Raw genomic sequence first — 19,887 nt, 5'->3', positions numbered from 1 at the left:
GAGTCAGCACTGTTGCCTCCTAGAGAAATCACCAGGAAGCTGGACAACACAAGGAGTTGGGACTCAAATCTATACTCCAATATAGGATGCAGGGGTCTCAAGTAGCAGCTTAATCCACTGTACCAAAACACATGTCCCATGATACAAATTGTTAATAAATTTTGGTTTTTATATTTTCCTATCCTCTCAATTAATTTTGCTTTATTCCAAAGTCAGGAAAAAGTTCCTATTACGGAAGTGGATCCAAATGCCTGCACAGGTCATAAAATAATTAAATTTGTTAATCATATATTTAACTCTTCTTGATCCAATACCATGCTTTAGTATCCTTCTAACATATGGCACAGTAAATAGCTTTCCAAATGAAAGAAAACACACTGGTCAGACCTCTATAGACATCTAAATAACCCATTTCTCTTTTTAAGATCTGTTTATTTATTTGAAAGGCAGAATGACAAAGAAAGGGAGAGACAGAGTGAAAGTGACAGAAAGGAGAGACAGATGAGAGTGACAGAAAGATCGTCCATCTCTTGATTGACGCCTTAAGGGAGCCAAGAGCACAGAACTCCATCAGAGTCTCCCACACAGGGGGCAAGGACCATCATCCACTGCCTTCCTAGGCACATTAGAAATAAACTAGATCAGAAGTACAGTATCTGGGACCCAAAAAGGCACTTCAAAATGGGATGTGGGCATCACAAGCAGTAGTTAACACACTGAGCCACAAAGCCCACCCACTAACCTTTTTTTTAAATGTTTATTTCTATTTATTAGAATGACAGTGTGGTGCAGAGAGAGAGAAATCATATCTACTGGTTCATTCCCCCGATTCCCACAACAGCAGAGACCAGACCAGGATGAATCCAATATCCAGAAACTCCAACTGGGTCTCCTACATGGGTGGCAGGAACCCAAGTACCTGAGCCATCATCTGCTGTCTCCTAGGGTGCACATTAGCAGGAAGCCAGATCAGAAGCAGAGAGGTCAAGATTTGAACCACACCTTTACTATGTGCTGCACCACAATAACCACTCTTGATCTCTCTCTTTTTTAAAGATTTATTTATTTATCTGAAAGGCAGAGTTGCAGAGGCAAAGAGAGAGAGAGAGTCAGTCTTCCATCCACTGGTTTACTCCTCAAAAGACTACCATGGCTGAGCTGGGGCCGATCTGAAGCCAGGAGCCAGGAGCTTCTTCCAGGTCTCCCACATGAGTACAGGGGCCCAAGAACTTGGGCCATCTTCCACTGCTTTACCAGGCCATAGCAGGAAGCTGGATAGAAAGTGGAGCAGCTGGGATTCGAACTAGAGCCCACATGAGATACCAACGCTGCACACCAGGGCTTTACCTGCTATGCCACAGTGCTGGCCCCTCTTTATCTTTTAATATTGTAAATTAATAACTCAGTTTTTATGACTTTAAATACCACGAGGTCATCTTTCCAAGGATAGCTAACTTTAAAGCAGTTTTTCAAAATAAGATAAATGGCATTTTAAGGGAAGAAATGTTTACCTGTATAAGATTTTCCATGTAGAACACTATGGCATGCTATTTTGAAACAGAGAAGTTAAAAAAAAACACACAAAAAAGAATACTTTTATAGAGGTAATATAAGAAATTAGGAGTGAGGGAACTAGGAATGCTGATTTTTGCTATAAACTCAGTCTGCTCACGCAGCACACAGTAAGCCAACCAATGACATGTGGCTGGTGGAGAAGAGTGGGTATTTATCACAATGTGCAGAGCAAGGAGCTGGGCAGCTACCAGCCACATGCCAGACTCTCCAGCAGAGAGAAGACAGTGAATCTAGTAGACAGAAAGTTGGGGAAGAGCACTGTGTGATCAGCTCACGCGCGAGCCTCTGGGTGGCCCACAGTGTATGAGGCCTTCCTTTGGTCAGGAATAGGGGCCAGCATGTTTCCTCTGGAATGGTAAGGAGAGACTCTGGTCTTTCTGGGTCCAGGGGTAGATTGGGTATCATTTACTTTGACAGAGGCTTGAATTTTCTGAAAAACATCTCAATTTAAGGCTAACATAAGAATGTTAGCCATAGGAGTGATTAATGATCTTCAGGGTCTGCAGCTGGGAGCTTTGCCTGTGAGTTCTTGCAAAAGCTCTCAGAATAGAGGCCAGCATTGAGATGTTAACTATATAGTGACAATCCTGCTATGAGTAAAACTTCACAGAGGAAATGCAAGGTAAGTATCGGAATCCAAGAGATACTGCAACCCAATGAATCTACATTAAAGGCTAGTAGGGATGGGACTTGGTTACAGTTTATAAGATTTCTTCCCTAATGATTTTTCTACTTCTTTGCAGGTGTTGTAATACAGAAAGTAAAACTAGCTAAAATATTCTTCCTGATTAGTCTTGCTTTTTTCCTTTGTCAGGCAGCAAGGATGAGAGACTGATCTCTGGTTTAAATCACGAATGTAGCTGAGTTGAGTCAGTTGACAGCTGAGTCAGTTTCAGTTCACTGACTTTGAAGAACAGCATGTCTTTTAATTTATCCCCACCTTTTGTTGTTACTCCAGAAGAATCCTTTTACATTTTATTCTAAAGAAGATAATCACTATTTTTTTGAACTTAAATATTTTATGTTGTAAAAGTGTAGCTCTGTGATCCAGTTTTTCAAATTTTAGTTACTTATTCTGTGAACTACATTGTCACTCTTTTTGGTTGGTTGTTTTTTTTTAAGATACACAAGTTTCATGTATTTCATATACACAGATTTAGGAACACAGTGATACTTCCCACCCTACCTTCCCTCCCACCCACACTCCCACCCTCACTCTACAGTCTTCTTATGTTCTGAAGCACATGTGCTCTAAAATTATTGAGGGTCTAAATGTCCTTTAATATATTAATTGGGGGTTCATGTCTTCCTTCTATTCAAAAATTTTCTGGGGGCTCCAAGATGGCAGAATAGGGAGGGAGCTCACTGATAGTCCAGGAAAAGAAAGTTTAATAAAAGTGGATAGTGAAGTCTCAGGGAAGAGTTAGGGAAAAAACTGCAAAGGAAACTTTCAGAATTAGAGGGACACGGTGGACCCTACGTGGAGGACATGGGAGCCCGCGGCTTGGGAACCCAGCTGCCAAGAGTCTCCTCTGTGGTGAGGCGAAACCACAGCAGCCCGAGACACCGGCAGAAACAGCAGGAAGAGCCTAGAGGGAGCGAGGCTCGAAGCCCCATGGGGGAAAGTACACCAGCCTAACTAGAGGAGAGAGAAAAAACAAAAGGGACAGTATGGACACAATTCTCTCTACACACACCTTACAAAGGCGTGCGAGACAATAGAGCAGGTGCCATTTTAGACATACGTAACAGCTGCGCCAGCTCGGGGCTGTGCCCGTCCTCAGCCAATCAGAAAAACCTGACTCTGGTTGGGAGTAATAACAGGAGACTAAGATCTAGTGATTGTGTGGAGCTCATGAAATGGGACTGTAGAAAAAAACAAACAAACAAAAAAAAAAAACCTGAGGGTGTGTAGGAGAACTCACAGTGTGGCTGAGACGTCAAGTAGTCTTGGTGGGAGATGCCACAAACTCGGGAGGCCTTCGTTACCTGGTGAGAGACGTTGCAGGGGAATCTGAGCTTACACATGACTGCACAGATCCTTTGTGTGGTCCTTGGGACAGAGCAGACAAATATTATACCCACTGGGGCTAGAGCTCAGGCACTGATTGCCAAGAAGAGAGAAGAGCTCAGCTGAGCGGAATTACTTCCCTTCTGAATAAAAAGAAAAAAGAGAGAGAGAGAGAGAGAGAGAGAGAATTTATAATGCCAAACCTGGATGTGTCACCTTTGCACATCCTCAAACCTGAAGAACTGAATAGAGATCTCTGGCCACAACCACCACAAGCCTCTAGAGATTCACCAAAAGCAGACAGTCCACTTAATCTAGAGTCACAGAAAAACAAGAAAAGCCACAGTGGGGGAAAAAAAAAAAAAAAGAAGAAACCAAAGAATATTTCCACAATGCCAAACAGCAAACGCAAAAACCGAGGAAACAAAAACAAAGAGGACATCATGACACTCCCAAATGAACATGACACTCCAATACAACATTATGAAGATGATGAAATAGAAGAAATGCAAGATACGGAATTCAAAAAATTTATGATAAGAACATTTAAAAGCTATCAAAAACAAATGCATGAACTACAGAAATCCATACAGGACAGAACAGAAAATCTCTCTCGTGAAAATGAAATCTTTTTTTTTTTTTTTAAGAATTATTCATTTATTTGAAAGTCAGAGTTACAAAGAGAGAGGAGAGGAGAGGCAGAGAGAGAGAGATCTTCCATCCGATGGTTCATCCCCCCAATTGGCTGCAATGGCCTTAACTTTGCAGGTCTGAAGCCAGCAGCCAGGAGCTTCCTCTGGGTCTCCCACGTGGGTGCAGGGGCCCAAGGACTTGGGACATCATCTACTATTTTCCCAGGCCATAGCAGAGTGCTGGATCGGAAGAGGAGCAGCTTGGACTAGAAATGGCACCCATATAGGATGCTATGCTTCAGGCCAGGGTGTTAATCCACTGAGCCACAGTGCTGGCCCCTGAAATCTTAAGGAGGAATCAAAATGAAAGGAGGAATTTAGTAGAACATGAAATTAAGAGTGTGAAGAGAAATCAAAATGAAATGAAGAATTCAATAGAACAAATAAAAAACACATTTGAGAGCCTTAAAAACAGAATCAGTGAGGCAGAAGAGAGAATATCAGACTTATAAGACAGAGTAAAGGAAAGTATACAGTCACACCAAAGAAAAGAGGAGGAAATTAGAAATCTAAAAAATATTGTTGGGAATCTGCAGGATACTATTAAAAAAAAAACCAACATTCGGGTTCTAGGAGTTCCTGAAGGCATGGAGAGACAGAGAGGATTAGAAGGCCTTTTTAGTGAGATACTAGCAGAAAATTTCCAAGTTTGGAGAAGGAGACATCCAAGTATAGGAAGCTCATGGAACCCCCAATAAACATGACCAAAAGAGAACCTCACCACGAAACATTGTAATCAAACTCACCACAGTGAAACATAAAGAAAAGATTCTAAAATGAGCAAGAGAGAAATGTCAGATTACTCTCAGAGGATCTCCAATTAGACTCACAGCAGATTTCCCATCAGAAAACCTACAAGCTAGGAGGGAATGGCGAGATACAGCCCAAATACTAAGAGAAAAAAACTGTCAGCCCAGAATATTATATCCTGCAAAGCTCTCATTTGTGAATGAAGGTGAAATAAAGACCTTTCATAGCAAACAGAAATTGAAAGAATTTGTCACCACTCGTCCAGACCTGCAAAAGATGCTTAAAGATGTGTTACACACAGAAACACAGAAACACGGTCATCAATACGAATGAAGGTAAAAGATCACAGAAAATTCAAACTATATATTAGAAATATCTTTGGAAAAATGGCAGGGCAAAGTCACTACTTATCAACAGTCACACTGAATGTAAATGGCCTCAACTCTCCAGCTAAAAGGCATAGACTGGCTGAATGGATTACAAGAAACACATCTTTTCAACAAAGATGCATGCAAACTGAAAGTGAAAGGTTGGAAAAAGATATTCCATGCCAACAGAAACCAAAAAAGAGCTGGTGAGCCATCTTAGTATCAGACAAAATAAACTTTAACACAAAAACTGTTAAGAGAGACAAAGAGGGGCACTATATAATGATTAAGGGCTCAATTCAACAGGAAAATGTAACTACTATAAATGTACGTGCACTTAATTACAGGAAACCAGGTTATTTAAAAGATATGTTAAGGAACTTAAAGGGAGACTTAGAGTTCAATACAATAGTATTGGGGAACTTCAATACTTCACTTTCAGCATCAGACAGATCAACCAGACAGAAGATCAACAAGGAAACAGCAGATTTAACCGACACTATAGGCCAAATGGATCTAACAGATATCTACAGAACTTTTCATCCTACACTTAAAGAATTTACATTCTTCTCAGCAGTACATGGAACCTACTCTAGGACTGACCACATACTAGGCCATAAAGCAAGTCTCAGCAAATTCAAAAAAAATCGAAATCATATCATGTATCTTCTCAGACCACAATGGAATGAAACTGGAAATTAGCAACTCAGGAAACCCTAGAGCATCTGCAAACACATGGGAACTGGACAACGTGCTCCTGAATGAACAGGGGTCACAGAAGAAATCAAAAGAGAAATCAAAAACCTTCTGGAAGAAAAAGAGGGTAACAACACAACATATCAAAACTTACGGGATACATCAAAAGCAATGTTAAGAGGAAAGTTTATAGCAATACATGCCTACATCAAGAAATTGGAAAGGCACCAAATAGATGAGCTATCAATGCATCTCAAGGATCCAAAAAAACTGCAGCAAACCAGACCCAAAACTAGTAGGAGAAGAGAAATAATTAAAATCAGAGAAAAAATTGACAGAATTGAATCCAAAAAAACATTACAAAAGATCAGCAAAATGAAGAGCTGGTTTTTTGAAAAAATAAACAAAACTGACAAACCATTGGGCCAACAAACTAAAAAAAGGAAAGACCCAAATCAATAAAGTCAGGGACCTAAATAGACATTTTTCAAAGGAGGAAATCCAGATGGCCAACAGACACATGAGGAAATGCTCAGGATCACTAGCCATCAGGGAAATGCAAATCAAAGCCTGTGAACCACTGCATACCCACACCTAAGTCCTACTGCTGCCCCCACCATGCTCAAAAGAAAGGCTGAAAGGGAGGCTGAAGGAGATAAGGCCAAGTAGAAGGACGAGTCAGAGAAAAGATGTGCAAGGCTGTCTACTAAACCGGCTTCCCCCCTCAAAGCCAGAACCCAAGCCTAATAGGAGAGGAGGAGCCCAAACGGTAAAAGAGAAAAGCTGGCAGATATGGAACTAACCCTCCAGAAAATGGAAATGTCAAAACAGCCCAGGAACAGAACGCTAAGGTGCTACAGATGCCAAGTAAAGCATGTGCATTTTTGAAAACTGCACTTCCCGGGATTGTACCATTTAAAATACTAACATTTATCAAGTTTTAAAAAAAATGCAAGGTGGTGTTTTACTTCTCTTTAAGCTATTTTTTTCAAGCACACAGAACACTTCATTGTTGCTCCTAAAGAAGTCACACAAGTCAGTAACAGAGTCTCTGAAGCTGGCTTGATATGGAGGAAACACTTTTCTTCTCTAGTTTTGAGAGACTTCCTCCGGGCTCCCACGAGGAGGGATTCCCTAACATTGACACAAAATCTTGTGTCATGGAAAAACTAAATTCAATTTTATGTCTTCTTCCTCCTCCCTGTCCACCTTTAATATAGACTTAAACCCAGGGACCTTTTGGGACTTGACCCTATAAATTTTTTTTTTTTTTTTTTACCAGCACAACAGGCAATCTGGACTTAACAATGACACTATGGAGATGGTGTCCCTCAAAGACTATGGTTCCTTTTCTAGCTTATGGATTCTCAATTGATAATTCTGTCATTTTCATTTTATTTTCTGAATGGTCAGGGTCAACCTGTGAAAAGTTGCTAAGTGACATGCAAAATGTGAAATGTCAACTCCCAGTCTGAACTTTCCCTGATCCGAGAATCAAACGAAGATTCCACTGGGTTTTATAGTGGCTTTCTGATTTTAGTAGTCCATTGAAGAAGAGAGTTTGAATGTTGTTGCATACTGTTAATGACTGTCTGATCATGTCCTGCCAGAAATACTACAATTGTTTATGAAAAGAATCTCTAATAAAGCTGGATATACTTTGGCTTTGGGGGGAAAAAAACGCTGGGGCAGATACTGGGATGCAGCAGCTTAAGGCACTACATAGAATACCCAACAGTCTACTTTGGAGTTCTTGGATTGATTCCCACCTCTGCTTCTGTTCCAATTTCCTGTTAATATGCATCCTAGGAGGCAGCAGATGATAAATCAAGTACTTGGGTTCCTGCCATCAAAGCAGGCGAACCAGATGGAGCTTCTAGCTCCTAACTTTTGACTTGGCACAGCTCTGGCTTTTGTGGACACCTGGGGAATGAAACAGTGAATGGAAGATCTCCCATGCTCCTTTTCTCTAGGTCACTTTGCATTTCAAATTAACAAAACAAACAAACAAAAAAAACCCCCAGCAAAGATAAGAGATAAACATTTGTATATATCAGACATATAAAATAAATAATGCAATTGGAAGCAAGATGGCAGCTGAGTAAAATGTTATAGTAATCATCTCCCCACAAAGACAGCAATTTCAACAGCTCCATACATGCCAAACTACTTTCACAAGTTTGTATACCTTAAATAAAAGGTTTCTGGGTTTTAAAAAAATTTTAAAAAGAAATTAATAATTAAAAAAAAAAAGCCAAGCAAACCAGGTAAGAGACCACAGTTTTAGTATGCCTGTTTCAGTATGAAAATAGAAAAAAAGTGCATTGAAGAAGGTAGGAAGGAAAGGCTTGCCCAAATTACCGTCTCCTAAACCCAGGCAGTATTGCATAAAAAAAAAACACCTTCCACTTTGGAGAAGAAAAACGAATTAGGTCCCCAAATCTGGTACCAAGCCCAGCACAGTGAAACCCACTGTTGGACAAAGCTTCGTGGCCCCTTGCCCCAGGTCAGTAACCGCACACTGAACCTCAGGATCCTCCTCAGCCAGGTGGTCACAGGACTACCTGCACCATCCCTCCCTCAACCCAAGGCAGACAGCGTGGAGGAAAACTACTCACTGGGAGTGAGGGAGAAAAGTGAGCACAGGACTCGCTTAGGAGCTTGCTGCCATTCCCAGTACAGCATCAGGCAGAGTCCATGCTTGCAAACAGATTCTTCAGACATGACTGTCACCAGGCCGACATCTGTGCCAGTGCAAAGACCTGTTTTCAGGTCTCTGTCACTCCTAGCCAGGCCATGGGCCTGATTTGCACCTCCAAGTCTGTGGCTATGAGGTTCAGGTGCAACCTAGTATAGCATTACGCTGGGTAGCCCAAGTGACCTGTTTCAACACCACTCTCCTAATTAGTACAGTAAAAGAGGAGCAAGATTACTCCCACACAGCAGAGTAAAGCAGAAAAATTAGCAAAGGTTAATTAGAACTTAGAACTCAATGCCAAGCTGGTAAAATTTACACAGGGTAGATCCTAATATTTCTTATCCATAAGCCAGAGCCCATGGCACCAGGTGGAGACCCTTGGTTGCAGTGGTCTCGGGCCAGGAGTTCACTTCAGCATTATGCAGCCCCTGGCAGCAGGGGCATTCATCCTGCCCCTGTACTGTATTGATCTTAGTACTGTGGGCTCCATTTGTCCTAACATCCAGGCACATGTGCCTACAGGAGGGCCACCCCGTTCTTCCCCAACCTCAGTCAGCACAACCTGGACAGAATAATTGTTTCCTAAATGGCAAAAAAGAGATGTGGGCAACAAATTCTTGCAGGGGACCCTAACCTGAGTCCTGAGTCCCAGAACCTGGAAGTGCTCACTCAGGTGGCTGACTGAGGGCAAGGCATCTGGGCATCTGCAAAGACAGACTACCCTTCCAAGGCATTCACCTATGTCATCCGAACAATCCTGCAGCTGTGAGACAAACATGGACTTGGGATGCACTGTAGTGCTAAAACAGTAAAAATCCACCAACAGTGGACTCATGGCAAACATGACTCTAGGGTATCATCTGGTACTGAAATAGCAGAAATGTCCACAGGCTCAGATAAGTGGACTGCTTAGAATTTATGGAAACACAGGTAGGAGCAGAGCCAGATTATGAAGACTAGAATAAATACATAATCTTTCAATGTGCAGATGATAGTGTTTGAAAACACCATCAACAACTTAAAGAAACATGATCTCTCCTAAGAAACAAAATAAGGTGTCTGAAACCAAATAGGTAGGAACTAAAATTTGTAAATTCTCATATGGAGAATTCATTCAGGTTGGTCTTAAGAAAATGCAATAAACTTCAAGAGGACACTGGGAAATTATTTGATAGTCTAAAAAGACACAGAAAGAAGGAAGCAATCTTTAAAAAGGAAACAGAGGCCGGCGCTGTGGCTCAACAGGCTAATCCTCCGCCTAGCAGCGCCAGCACACCGGGTTCTAGTCCCGGTTGGGGCGCCGGATTCTGTCCCGGTTGCCCCTCTTCCAGGCCAGCTCTCTGCTGTGGCCCGGGAGTGCAGTAGAGGATGGCCCAAGTGCTTGGGCCCTGCACCCGCATGGGAGACCAGGTGAAGCACCTGGCTCCTGCCATCAGATCAGAGCAGTGCGTTGGCTGCAGCACGCCAGCCATGGCAGCCATTGGAGGGTGAACCAACGGCAAAGGAAGACCTTTCTCTCTGTCTCTCTCTCACTGTCCACTCTGCCTGTCAAAAAATAAAAAAAAAAAAAAAAAAAAGGAAACAGAAATCCTGGAACTGAAAAGTATACTAAGCAACATGTGATATAAGGCATCAATAGAAAAACAGAGCAAATAGAAGAATTAGGGTGCTAAAAGATAGCCTACTTGAAAATACAGAGGAGTAGAAAAAAATGAAGAATCAAGAGCAATAAAGAAAGCTTACACGAACCCAGGGATAAAAAAAGAGTCGACTCCCTAAAAAGAACTACCCAGAAATGAAAAGGGAGACATTGCTAATGATACCACAGAACACAAAGGATCAATAGAGATCATTACGAGTAAGTATGCTAGGAAATCTGACAACCTAAAAGAAACGAACAACTTCCTGTCAGCACACACACAATCAATATCAGATCATGATTAAATACAGAGTCTGAGCAGGCCAACAATGAGCAACAATTCTGTATCGCTAATAAAGGTTGCTAGTAAAGGAAGGCCCTGGACCAGATGGTTTCACTGCTAAATTCTACCAAACTCTAAAGACCTAATACCACTCTTCAATGATTCCAAGAAACTGAAAAGGAGAGAATTCTTCCAAATTCATTCTAAAAAGCCAGTATATTCCTGAAACCAAAACCAGAAAATAATTCAACCAAAAAAACGTTACAGGCCCATATCTTGATGGACATAGATGAAAAATTCTCAACAAAATATTAGCAAACTAAATACAACAGTATAATTAAAGAGATTATTCACTGAGATCAAGTGAGAATTTATCTCTGGGATGCATGGGTAGTTCAGTATGTGCATATCAATAAACATCAGTATAGAGCATTATGAATAACTATGCTAACACATTTGACAACCTAGAAGAAATGGAAAATTCCTGTAAGCATACACATAAGCAATATCAAATCATGGTTAAATAGAGAACCTGAACAAACCAATAATACGTAGAAAGTCTGAATAGTAAGTCTCCTAGTAAAGAAAGGCCAACAGATGAGTAACAATGCTGTAGTGACCTCAAGATGCACAAAATTTTTTTTGCAAAAGTCAATATTCTTTCATGATAAAAAAAAGTCTGAACAAAGTAAGTAAAAGGAATATTTCTCAGTATAATAAGCCAACAGCTAATATCATATGAAATAGGAAAAGTTGAAGGTTTTCTCTGAGAACTGGAACAAGTTGGACAAGGATATCCATTTTCATCATTTTCATTTACTATAGTACTGGAAGCCTTACATGACAAAGCATTTAGGCAAGAAAAAAAAAACAACAGAAAGTTGGAAAGGAGGAAATCAAACTGTCACTGTTCATAGATGATATGATCACATTTATATAGAAAACCTCAAAGACCCCATCAAAAAATTTATTAGAACCAATAAATGAATTCCGTAAAGTTGCAGGGCACACAGTCAAGACAGAAAATCAGTAGTGTTGCTATATGCCAACAGTGAATTATCTAAAAAAGAAATCAAGAAATATCATTTCCAATGGTGATCCACATAGTCAGATATCAAGGGATAAATATAACAAAAGAGATCTCTGCAACAAACACTATAGAACACTGAGGAAAGAAACTAGAGAGGACACTAAGAAATGGAAGACATCTCAAGTTTGTTCATGAACTAGAAGAATCAATATTATTAAAATGTCCATACTAATCAAAGCAACCAACAGATTCAATGCAATCCCTATCAAAATGCTAATGATATTCTTCAAAGAACTAGATAAACATTCCTAAAATTCATATGGAAGTTGAAATAAGTAGCTGAAATAAAGAGCCCAAGTAGCTGAAATAATCTTGAACAAAAAGAATAAAGCAAGAAGCATTATACTATATGACTTCAAAAAATACAAGGCTATTGTCATTAAAACAGTGTGGTAATGGGATAAAACCAAGATGCACAGATCAGAGAAAACACATATACCTAAACTTATCTACTGCCAACTGATCCTCAACAGTCGTTAAATATTCAAACACAGTAAAGGACAGTCTTTTTAGTAAATGATTCAGCAAATTGTATATCTACACACAAAAGACTAAAACTAGTTAAATACCACATGATCTCACTCATGTGGAATATATGTGTGTGTGTGTGCATGTGTATTTATATATAAAGCAGATTTTATCTGTTTATCTATCCATCCATCTACCTATGAAAAGAGCAAGCATTGGCTGGTGCTGCGGCTCACTAGGCTAATCCTCTGCCTGCGGCACTGGCACTCCAGGTTCTGGTCCCTGTTGGGGCGCTGGTTCTGTGCCGGTTGCTCCTCTTCCAGTCCAGCTCTCTGCTGTGGCCCAGGAAGGCAGTGGAGGATGGCCCACGTGCTTGGGCCCTGCACTTGCATAGGAGCCCAAGAGGAAGCACCTGGCTTCAGATTGGCACAGCACGCGGGCCATGGCAGCCATTTGGGGGGTGAACCAATGGAAGGGATATCTTTCTCTCTGTGTCTGTCTCTCTAACTCTACCTGTCAAAAAAAAAAAAAAAAAAAAAAAAAAGAGCAAGCATTTAGCCTAGCAGTTAAAGCATTGGTTAAGACACCCAATTTTCCGTATTAGTGTATGTTGGTTTGACAGCTCCTGACTTCAGCTTCCTACTAACGCTTACGCTAGGAGACAGTATGATGGCTCAAGTAATTGGGTTCACATCCCCCGATCCTCTGTGGGGTGCCTAGATTGAGTTCCAGGCTCCGTGCTATAGCCGGTCTTAGTCCTAGACAATATGAACAGTTGGGGAGTTGAACTAATGGGTGTGATACCTCTCTCTAATTCTTTTCTTAAAGTTGATCCTATAGAAGTCAAGAACAAGAAGCAGAGAGGGAAGGAAAAAACCTGATTACTGTGTACTAAGTTACAGTTAGGAGAAGGAAGTTCTGGTGTTCTCTTGAAGAGCAGGATGACTACAGATAAAGATAATGTAATGTATATACACTTTTTTCAAGCTGGAAGAAAGGCTTTTGAATGTATTTACCATATGGAAATGATAAATGTTTCAGAAAATAGATAAGTTTATCCTGATTTGAAGATTACTTAATGAATATATATATTGAAATATCATGATATTCCACATACTAATACTAATTTTTCATTTATCGGTTAAAAATTAAAAAAGTAAGTCATCACCAGAAAACCTGCACTTAAGATATACTCAAGCAAAAGAAAAATATCAATAGAAGGCAATCTGAACTATAAAAAAATAAAGTTTACCAGATATAATAAATATTACATATAGGTCATTTCAAAAGTCCCTATAAAGCATTATTGTTTAAACTATAATTAATAATTATGCATTATGAAGTTCAGAACATTTGTATAAGTAAAATGTATACAAAAATAGTACAATGCCCAAGAGAGAAAAATTAACATTTATTATTAGAAGTTTCTTAATAAGATAGATTTGGTAGTATATTATTTGAAGACAGAATGTAGCAAAATTAAAAACTCAAAAGCAATCACTAAAATACAAATTTAGGCTGATAAGTCAACACAGCAGGTAAACAGGAATTCTATAAAATCATGTAAATTATGTTCTCCAACAAAAGTGCAATTCAACTAGAAGTTAATTACCGAAATAAATGTTTGATAACGTAGTAACAGCTACGATGCAAACACAGAAACACATACTTTGAAATTAGTAAGAAAAAATATGATATAATAGGAACAAAAAAACAGGATATGAATAGATAAGTCATCAAAAAATAACCCAAGACAGCTAAACAACTGAAATTCTTGGTTTTGCTAATAATCAAAGAAATATTACACACACACATACACACACACACAAAACAGCATTGCATACCTATGAGACTGGTAGAAACGAAAAAGGAGAAAACACTGATTAGATGGTATAAGCCCACAGAAGTTGTCAGTATCTAACAAAAGAAGCAATCTGTCAACAGCTAGTATTTAATCAGGTTACTCTGTGGCCAACAATTCCACTCCTAATAGGAGAGAAGGGGCTCTGCAAAAAGTTTGTGAAAAATTCAGTGAAAGATTAAATGCATTTTCAATCAACATGACCACCTGTCATGCATAAGTAACCAGAAGGAGCACTTCAAAAAGTCAGTGAAAATGGAATTAGAAAATAAATTTGCTTTCTGTTAAAAGAAATCACTGAAATCTATGCACAGAATTTTCTGAATTCTTCTTTTCTAAATTTCTTCAGAATTTTCTGAAGATCCTCCAATTTTGCATATTAAGAAACTACTGACTAACATGTAATCCTTAACTTCTTTATGGGTACAGTGAAATATTTCAGCACACATATACAGCATAAATCCATCAAACCAGGCTTCTAGTTTTTCCATTGCTTATATTTTGTGTTTGTACCTCTCTTCCAGTTCTGCATACAGCATACAAACTTTACGCTGCATAGTTACCCCACTATGCTCTGGAATACTGTCAGCTGCTACTTCTGTATCTCACTTCTCTCTATCCCCACCTCCTCTTTTATTGTAAGTTTCATAGTTTCAAAATTGAGTAAAGTAACCTCTTTATCATTAAGCCTCTAGGGGCTGGTCTTGTGGCACAGTGGGTTAAGTCACCGCCTGCAATGCCAGCATCCCTTATGGGCACTAGTTTGAGTCCTGATTGCTCCACTTCTAATCTAGCTTCTTGTTAATAAGCATGGGAAAGCAACAGAAGATGGCTCAAGTGCTTGGGCCCCTGCACCCATGTTGGAGACCTAGACGGAGTTCCAGATTCCTGACTTCGGCCTGACCCAGCCCCAGCAGTTGCAGTCATTTTGGGAGTGAACCAATGGTGGAAGAGTCTCTCTAATTGACTTTCAAATAAAATTAAAAATACACATATATATCACATCTCACTATGTGAACACATTAATTGACTTGGTTTAACTCTACATCCACAAACACATACACACAGCAGAACCCTGTGTGGTTCACAGGCTCAGACAACACCTGCCACACAGCAGATGATAGGAGAAAACCAATGGGAGAATGAGCCACAATTGTGGCATAGCACGTAAAAGCCACTGGCAGTTGGCCGGCGCTGCGCTCAATAGGCTAATCCTCCACCTTGCAGCGCCGGCACACTGGGCTCTAGTCCCGGTCGGGGCACCAGATTCTGTCCCGGCTGCCCCTCTTCCAGGCCAGCTCTCTGCTGTGGCCTGGGAGTGCAGAGGGGGATGTGGCCCAAGTCCTTAGGCCCTGCACCTGGATGGGAGACCAGGAGAAGCACCTGGCTCCTGGCTTTGGATCAGTGCGGTGCGCCGGCCGCAGCGGCCATTGGAGGGTGAACCAATGGCAAAGGAAGACCTTTCTCTCTGTCTCTCTCTCTCACTGTCCACTCTGCCTGTCAAAAAAAAAAAAAAAAAAAAAAAAAAAGCTACTGGCAGCACTACTGGCATCAGGTTCCTGTCTTGGTTTTTCCACTTCTGATCCAGCTCCTGCTGGTGGCCTGATAAAGGCAGCAGAAGAGAGCCCTCCCACGTGGGAGACCCAAATGAAACTCTTAGCTCCTGGCTTTGGCCTGACCCAGTCCTGGCTGTTGGCAGCCATATGGGAAGTGAACCAGCAGATGAAAATCTCTGTCTCTACGTTCTCTAACTCTGACTTTCAAATAAACAAACAAGCAAACAAAAGCCACTAGGAGACATTCCTCCAAATTCACTACCCAAGACACACCATTAGAGACACTCATTCTAGATGCTTCAACCTCTCAGTCCTTTCTCCCACTAGAACATTTACTGTATTCAGTGAGATGCAGATCCAGGCTAAGTCAATGAGACTCTAAATTAACATTTTTTAAAGATTTATTTTTTATTTTAAAGGCAGATTTACAGAAACAGGACAGACTGAGAGAGATACCTTCCATCTGATGGTTCACTCCTCAAATGGCTCAATGGCCAGGACTTTCATCAGAAAAAATAAATACAAATGAAGAGATGCAGATGACATCATTTATCACGTGATAAAAAAATCTATGATAGGAGAAAAATCAGAGCTGTCCCACAGGCAGAAAGGGGCACAAAACAAAGAGTTTCAACAATATCCAAGTTCCTGATCTACTTCTCCTCCAGAGAGGCCAAAGTTCTAATCTCCTCAAAGTATAATTGTTCGGCTCTTCCTTTTTGTGTATGTGAGCTACTCACTTCTTTCCTTTCTCAACAAATACTCCCTTTATGTTTAAGCTAGATCTGGGTGTGTACTGCTTATGCTAAGGTATATACTGCTTATTAACAGATCAGTCAATTCCTAATGCATTCACTTTCTATTTCACATTTTATATTTTTTACATTTACATGACAAGATGCAATTTTACATCTATTTTCATTTCATTAAATGAAATAGGATATATTCACCTAGAGACATCTCTTTAAGTGCTTAGATAATCCACAGATCACTGATGCGATGCAAAGATTTTATAAACTTAAAGATAATCTCCCCCAAACCTTATACGTGAAGAGAGGCTGACATGGCAACAAAGATTTACTCACTAGAAGAAAAATGACCAATATAACAGCTATTAAAATTAAAATTTACTTTCTCATGATGTTTAACACTCAGTTTTTGTTAATGCAAACTGGTCACTGCAAATGTTGTATGTAAGGAATCTGTTCTTTCCTTAACTTGAAATGGGAGACTCTGTTTGAAGCAGTATTTTGCAGATGTTCCTAGCCAAGTAAAATGGATAGATTAGTCACATTACCATCTTACTTTTAAACATTTCTAGATCTTTTATACAGCAATAAGCATCACCACTTAAAATTATTTTTAAATTCGGCTACCACTTACTGCTTCCAACTGTTTTTTCTTTTGTGCTAATAACTCCAACATGAGGTTGACATTGGCCAAATCAAGGTTATCTTGGTCAGTTCCCAACAAATCTTGAAATATTTGCCACCTGTGGCCATTCTAAAAATGAAAACAAAAAAAGGAGAAACACATAACTTCCTAGGATTATTTTAGAGATAACACAAATATTAAATTGCTACTCTACTTTCTAACACGCTTATTACAAATGTATTAAACATATTCATACTTCTTTCCCACTGCCATCTAATTATAATTTAAATACTATTTTTCCCCTACATTAGCCTAGATAGCAGTTTGAAAGACAAGTAAATGACAAATGTTAAGCTAAAATCTCTAAAGGTGTAATTTCCCTTCAAACTAAGTGATTGGATCTTCTTTGGTCATATTTTCAACTTTGCTTTTGCAGGTATTAATGTAAGCTCACTTATCTCAGTAATTTGGGTCTAATCCTTTTATATTGAAAATCTTTCAACAATTGTTTCAAAGTATCTCTCCTGTATTTATTTCTCTTGCTGTATAATGCTTCAAATGTCAGGACAACTCTGTCTCATGACAAAGGTCTACTTTACTTTAGCAAAGTAATATAGACAATGTGGTTAAGAAAGTTATGTGTTTGAACAGAAAATCCTAAACAAATGTCTTTTATGAAAATTCAATCATATACTAAAATTTAACACCTAATTAATATTAAAGCAATATAAAAACAAAATAAAATATATTAAAAATAGTAATAAGAGTTGAAACATACGGTACTACTCACTGAGTGGTCCAATTTGAACCTCTTTTCCTCAAATCTTTGCTTCTGTTTCAGAATGAGCTCATTCACTGAAAAGAGACAAAATAAAAAAGATATATAACTTATGTTTTTGCCAAATATGTCAAATAATGATTCTGCTCAAATGGATTCTATTTTAACTCTATACAATCCCCAAATTAAAACATAAAAGGCTTTATTTCAAATGAGAAAGTTATAGTACAGCTGCTGCAACCACAACAACTAGTAGATGAGAATTCTTCTGAATATGCAGTTTCTCTCATAAGCCTTTCAGGGATGACACTTGGTACATGAGACAGACAACTGCTCACTGCAGGAGACTACCCAATGAACCACAGATAACAGGCATGGCTAACTGAGATGAGCACTAAAAACTTCTGGTTTTAACTTTTCTATAAATACCATTGATAACACTATCATTTATCTATCCAAAAACCACCTTACTCTTTTCCTTGATAACACGATTTTTTTCTGTTAGACTACCATACAACTTTGAGAGAGGCTAAATCCGTCCCAGCTCCACTATATGATTCTTGACTAACCCAAACCAATCTATTCTTTCATATCCTTAACAGAGACTGATGTGGGGAAGTATAAGACCTAGAGGTAGGTTGTCTTTCAAAAAGACAAGGATAAGGGAAATAAATATTTTCCCTTTCTAAGGGCGTGATATCCAGAACTACCTAGAACCACCTTACAAATTTGAGGGTAGCTACCCAAAGGATCAAGGCATATGCTCAGATAGAGGAAAGATGGAAATATCACTGAATTATTAAATTAAGAATTATTAAATTATTAGATAATTATTAAATTAATAACTTTGGAAGTTACTTTCCTGTGAATCAATGAATTTTCTATAGATTTTTCCCTCATTTTTTTTCTAGCTTATACACATATATAAAATTGATAAAGAATAATTGATAAAGAGAAATGTGCATTAAGCTAGGTAGGTATTTTATAATTATTTATTGCACCTATTACAACAGAGAACATGAAGAACTTACAGTGACATACAGAACAAGAAAGAGTCGAGAAACAAACTCAACTAACACATTCCATTATCCCACAATGCAACTATGGATATTTTGGAAAATAACAGCTAGCTTATACTAGGGATACAAGTTTCAAAGATAATTAAGACTATCAAAAATGTCAAGCAACACAGACTAGCAAGAAAGATATATATGATGTTCAAGAGTTAACGTGCTAATCAATACTATCCTTGAAACAGATTCACAAAATACATAGACCAGGAATTAATTAAATATTAACAAGCAAGCAGGTTTTTTTTCTTCTTCAAATTAAGGTGATATAGAATTGAGCCATAATAGACACACAGAGATTTAGTAGGCAGAAAGAGAATGGAAAATATTTCAGATAAAGGTAGATGGGTGTGGGTATGTAGGCGGGTGGGTGGGTGTAAATAACTGGAGACAAGATGATTTCAAAATCAATATAGCTGAACCAGGGTCAACATAATTTTGTAAATGATTAACAAGGGTTAAGAACTAAGGGTGGAAATTTACACAGATTGAAGTCTGAATCTGAAGAGCCTGAAATGTGTATACTTCACAAATGTATTACTATAATCCAAAGAAGATAAAGGAGAATTTAAAACAATGCAATGAAAATAAATAGGACTAAGTGAATAGGAGTTTAATATTTCAGTTACAAAATTAACCATTTGATTATGAATTGTCACATGGCATTTTACCAAGAAATTTCACACTGTATTTGATTCTCACCAACAATACTATAATAATTAAATTTCTGATGGCCATAAAATTAAATTGCAAAATATTAATAATAAGTGAAAGCAAAAAGAAAACATTATTGATTGGTACACAGCATTATATAAAGTCATTTAAATTCTATATTTACCAAGTTAAATTTTTTATTATTGTATCAAATTTTTCACTTGGTAGGTAATTGGAAAAAAAAAGATTACTTTTTCTTCTCTAAAAATTATACCCTACAACAAATAGTGGTTACATCTTGGAATGATTTTTTTAAAAATATAG

The 19,887-nt window shown here is 38.7% G+C and overlaps 1 protein-coding gene across 3 annotated transcripts in view; it reads right to left on the bottom strand.

The window, feature by feature from the left end:
• The window catches only part of COP1 (COP1 E3 ubiquitin ligase), a 221,811-nt gene that overhangs the window by 165,496 nt on the left and 36,428 nt on the right, over window positions 1-19,887 (bottom strand). For 2 of the 3 annotated variants that reach the window (XM_062192980.1, XM_062192982.1), the window contains exons 4-5: window positions 17,840-17,916; window positions 17,071-17,190 (exon numbers count right to left, since the gene is read on the bottom strand). In XM_062192980.1, the coding sequence (XP_062048964.1) occupies window positions 17,071-17,190; window positions 17,840-17,916 (197 nt within the window). The remainder of the gene's footprint in view (window positions 1-17,070; window positions 17,191-17,839; window positions 17,917-19,887) is intronic. The other variant, XM_062192981.1, reaches the window with a different exon arrangement.

This window comes from Lepus europaeus, chromosome 5 (genome assembly GCF_033115175.1).
Source record: "Lepus europaeus isolate LE1 chromosome 5, mLepTim1.pri, whole genome shotgun sequence".
NCBI lineage: Eukaryota > Metazoa > Chordata > Mammalia > Lagomorpha > Leporidae > Lepus > Lepus europaeus.
The sequence above is the reverse complement of the archived record's forward strand: the minus strand, read 5'-3'. Positions and strand labels throughout refer to the sequence as shown.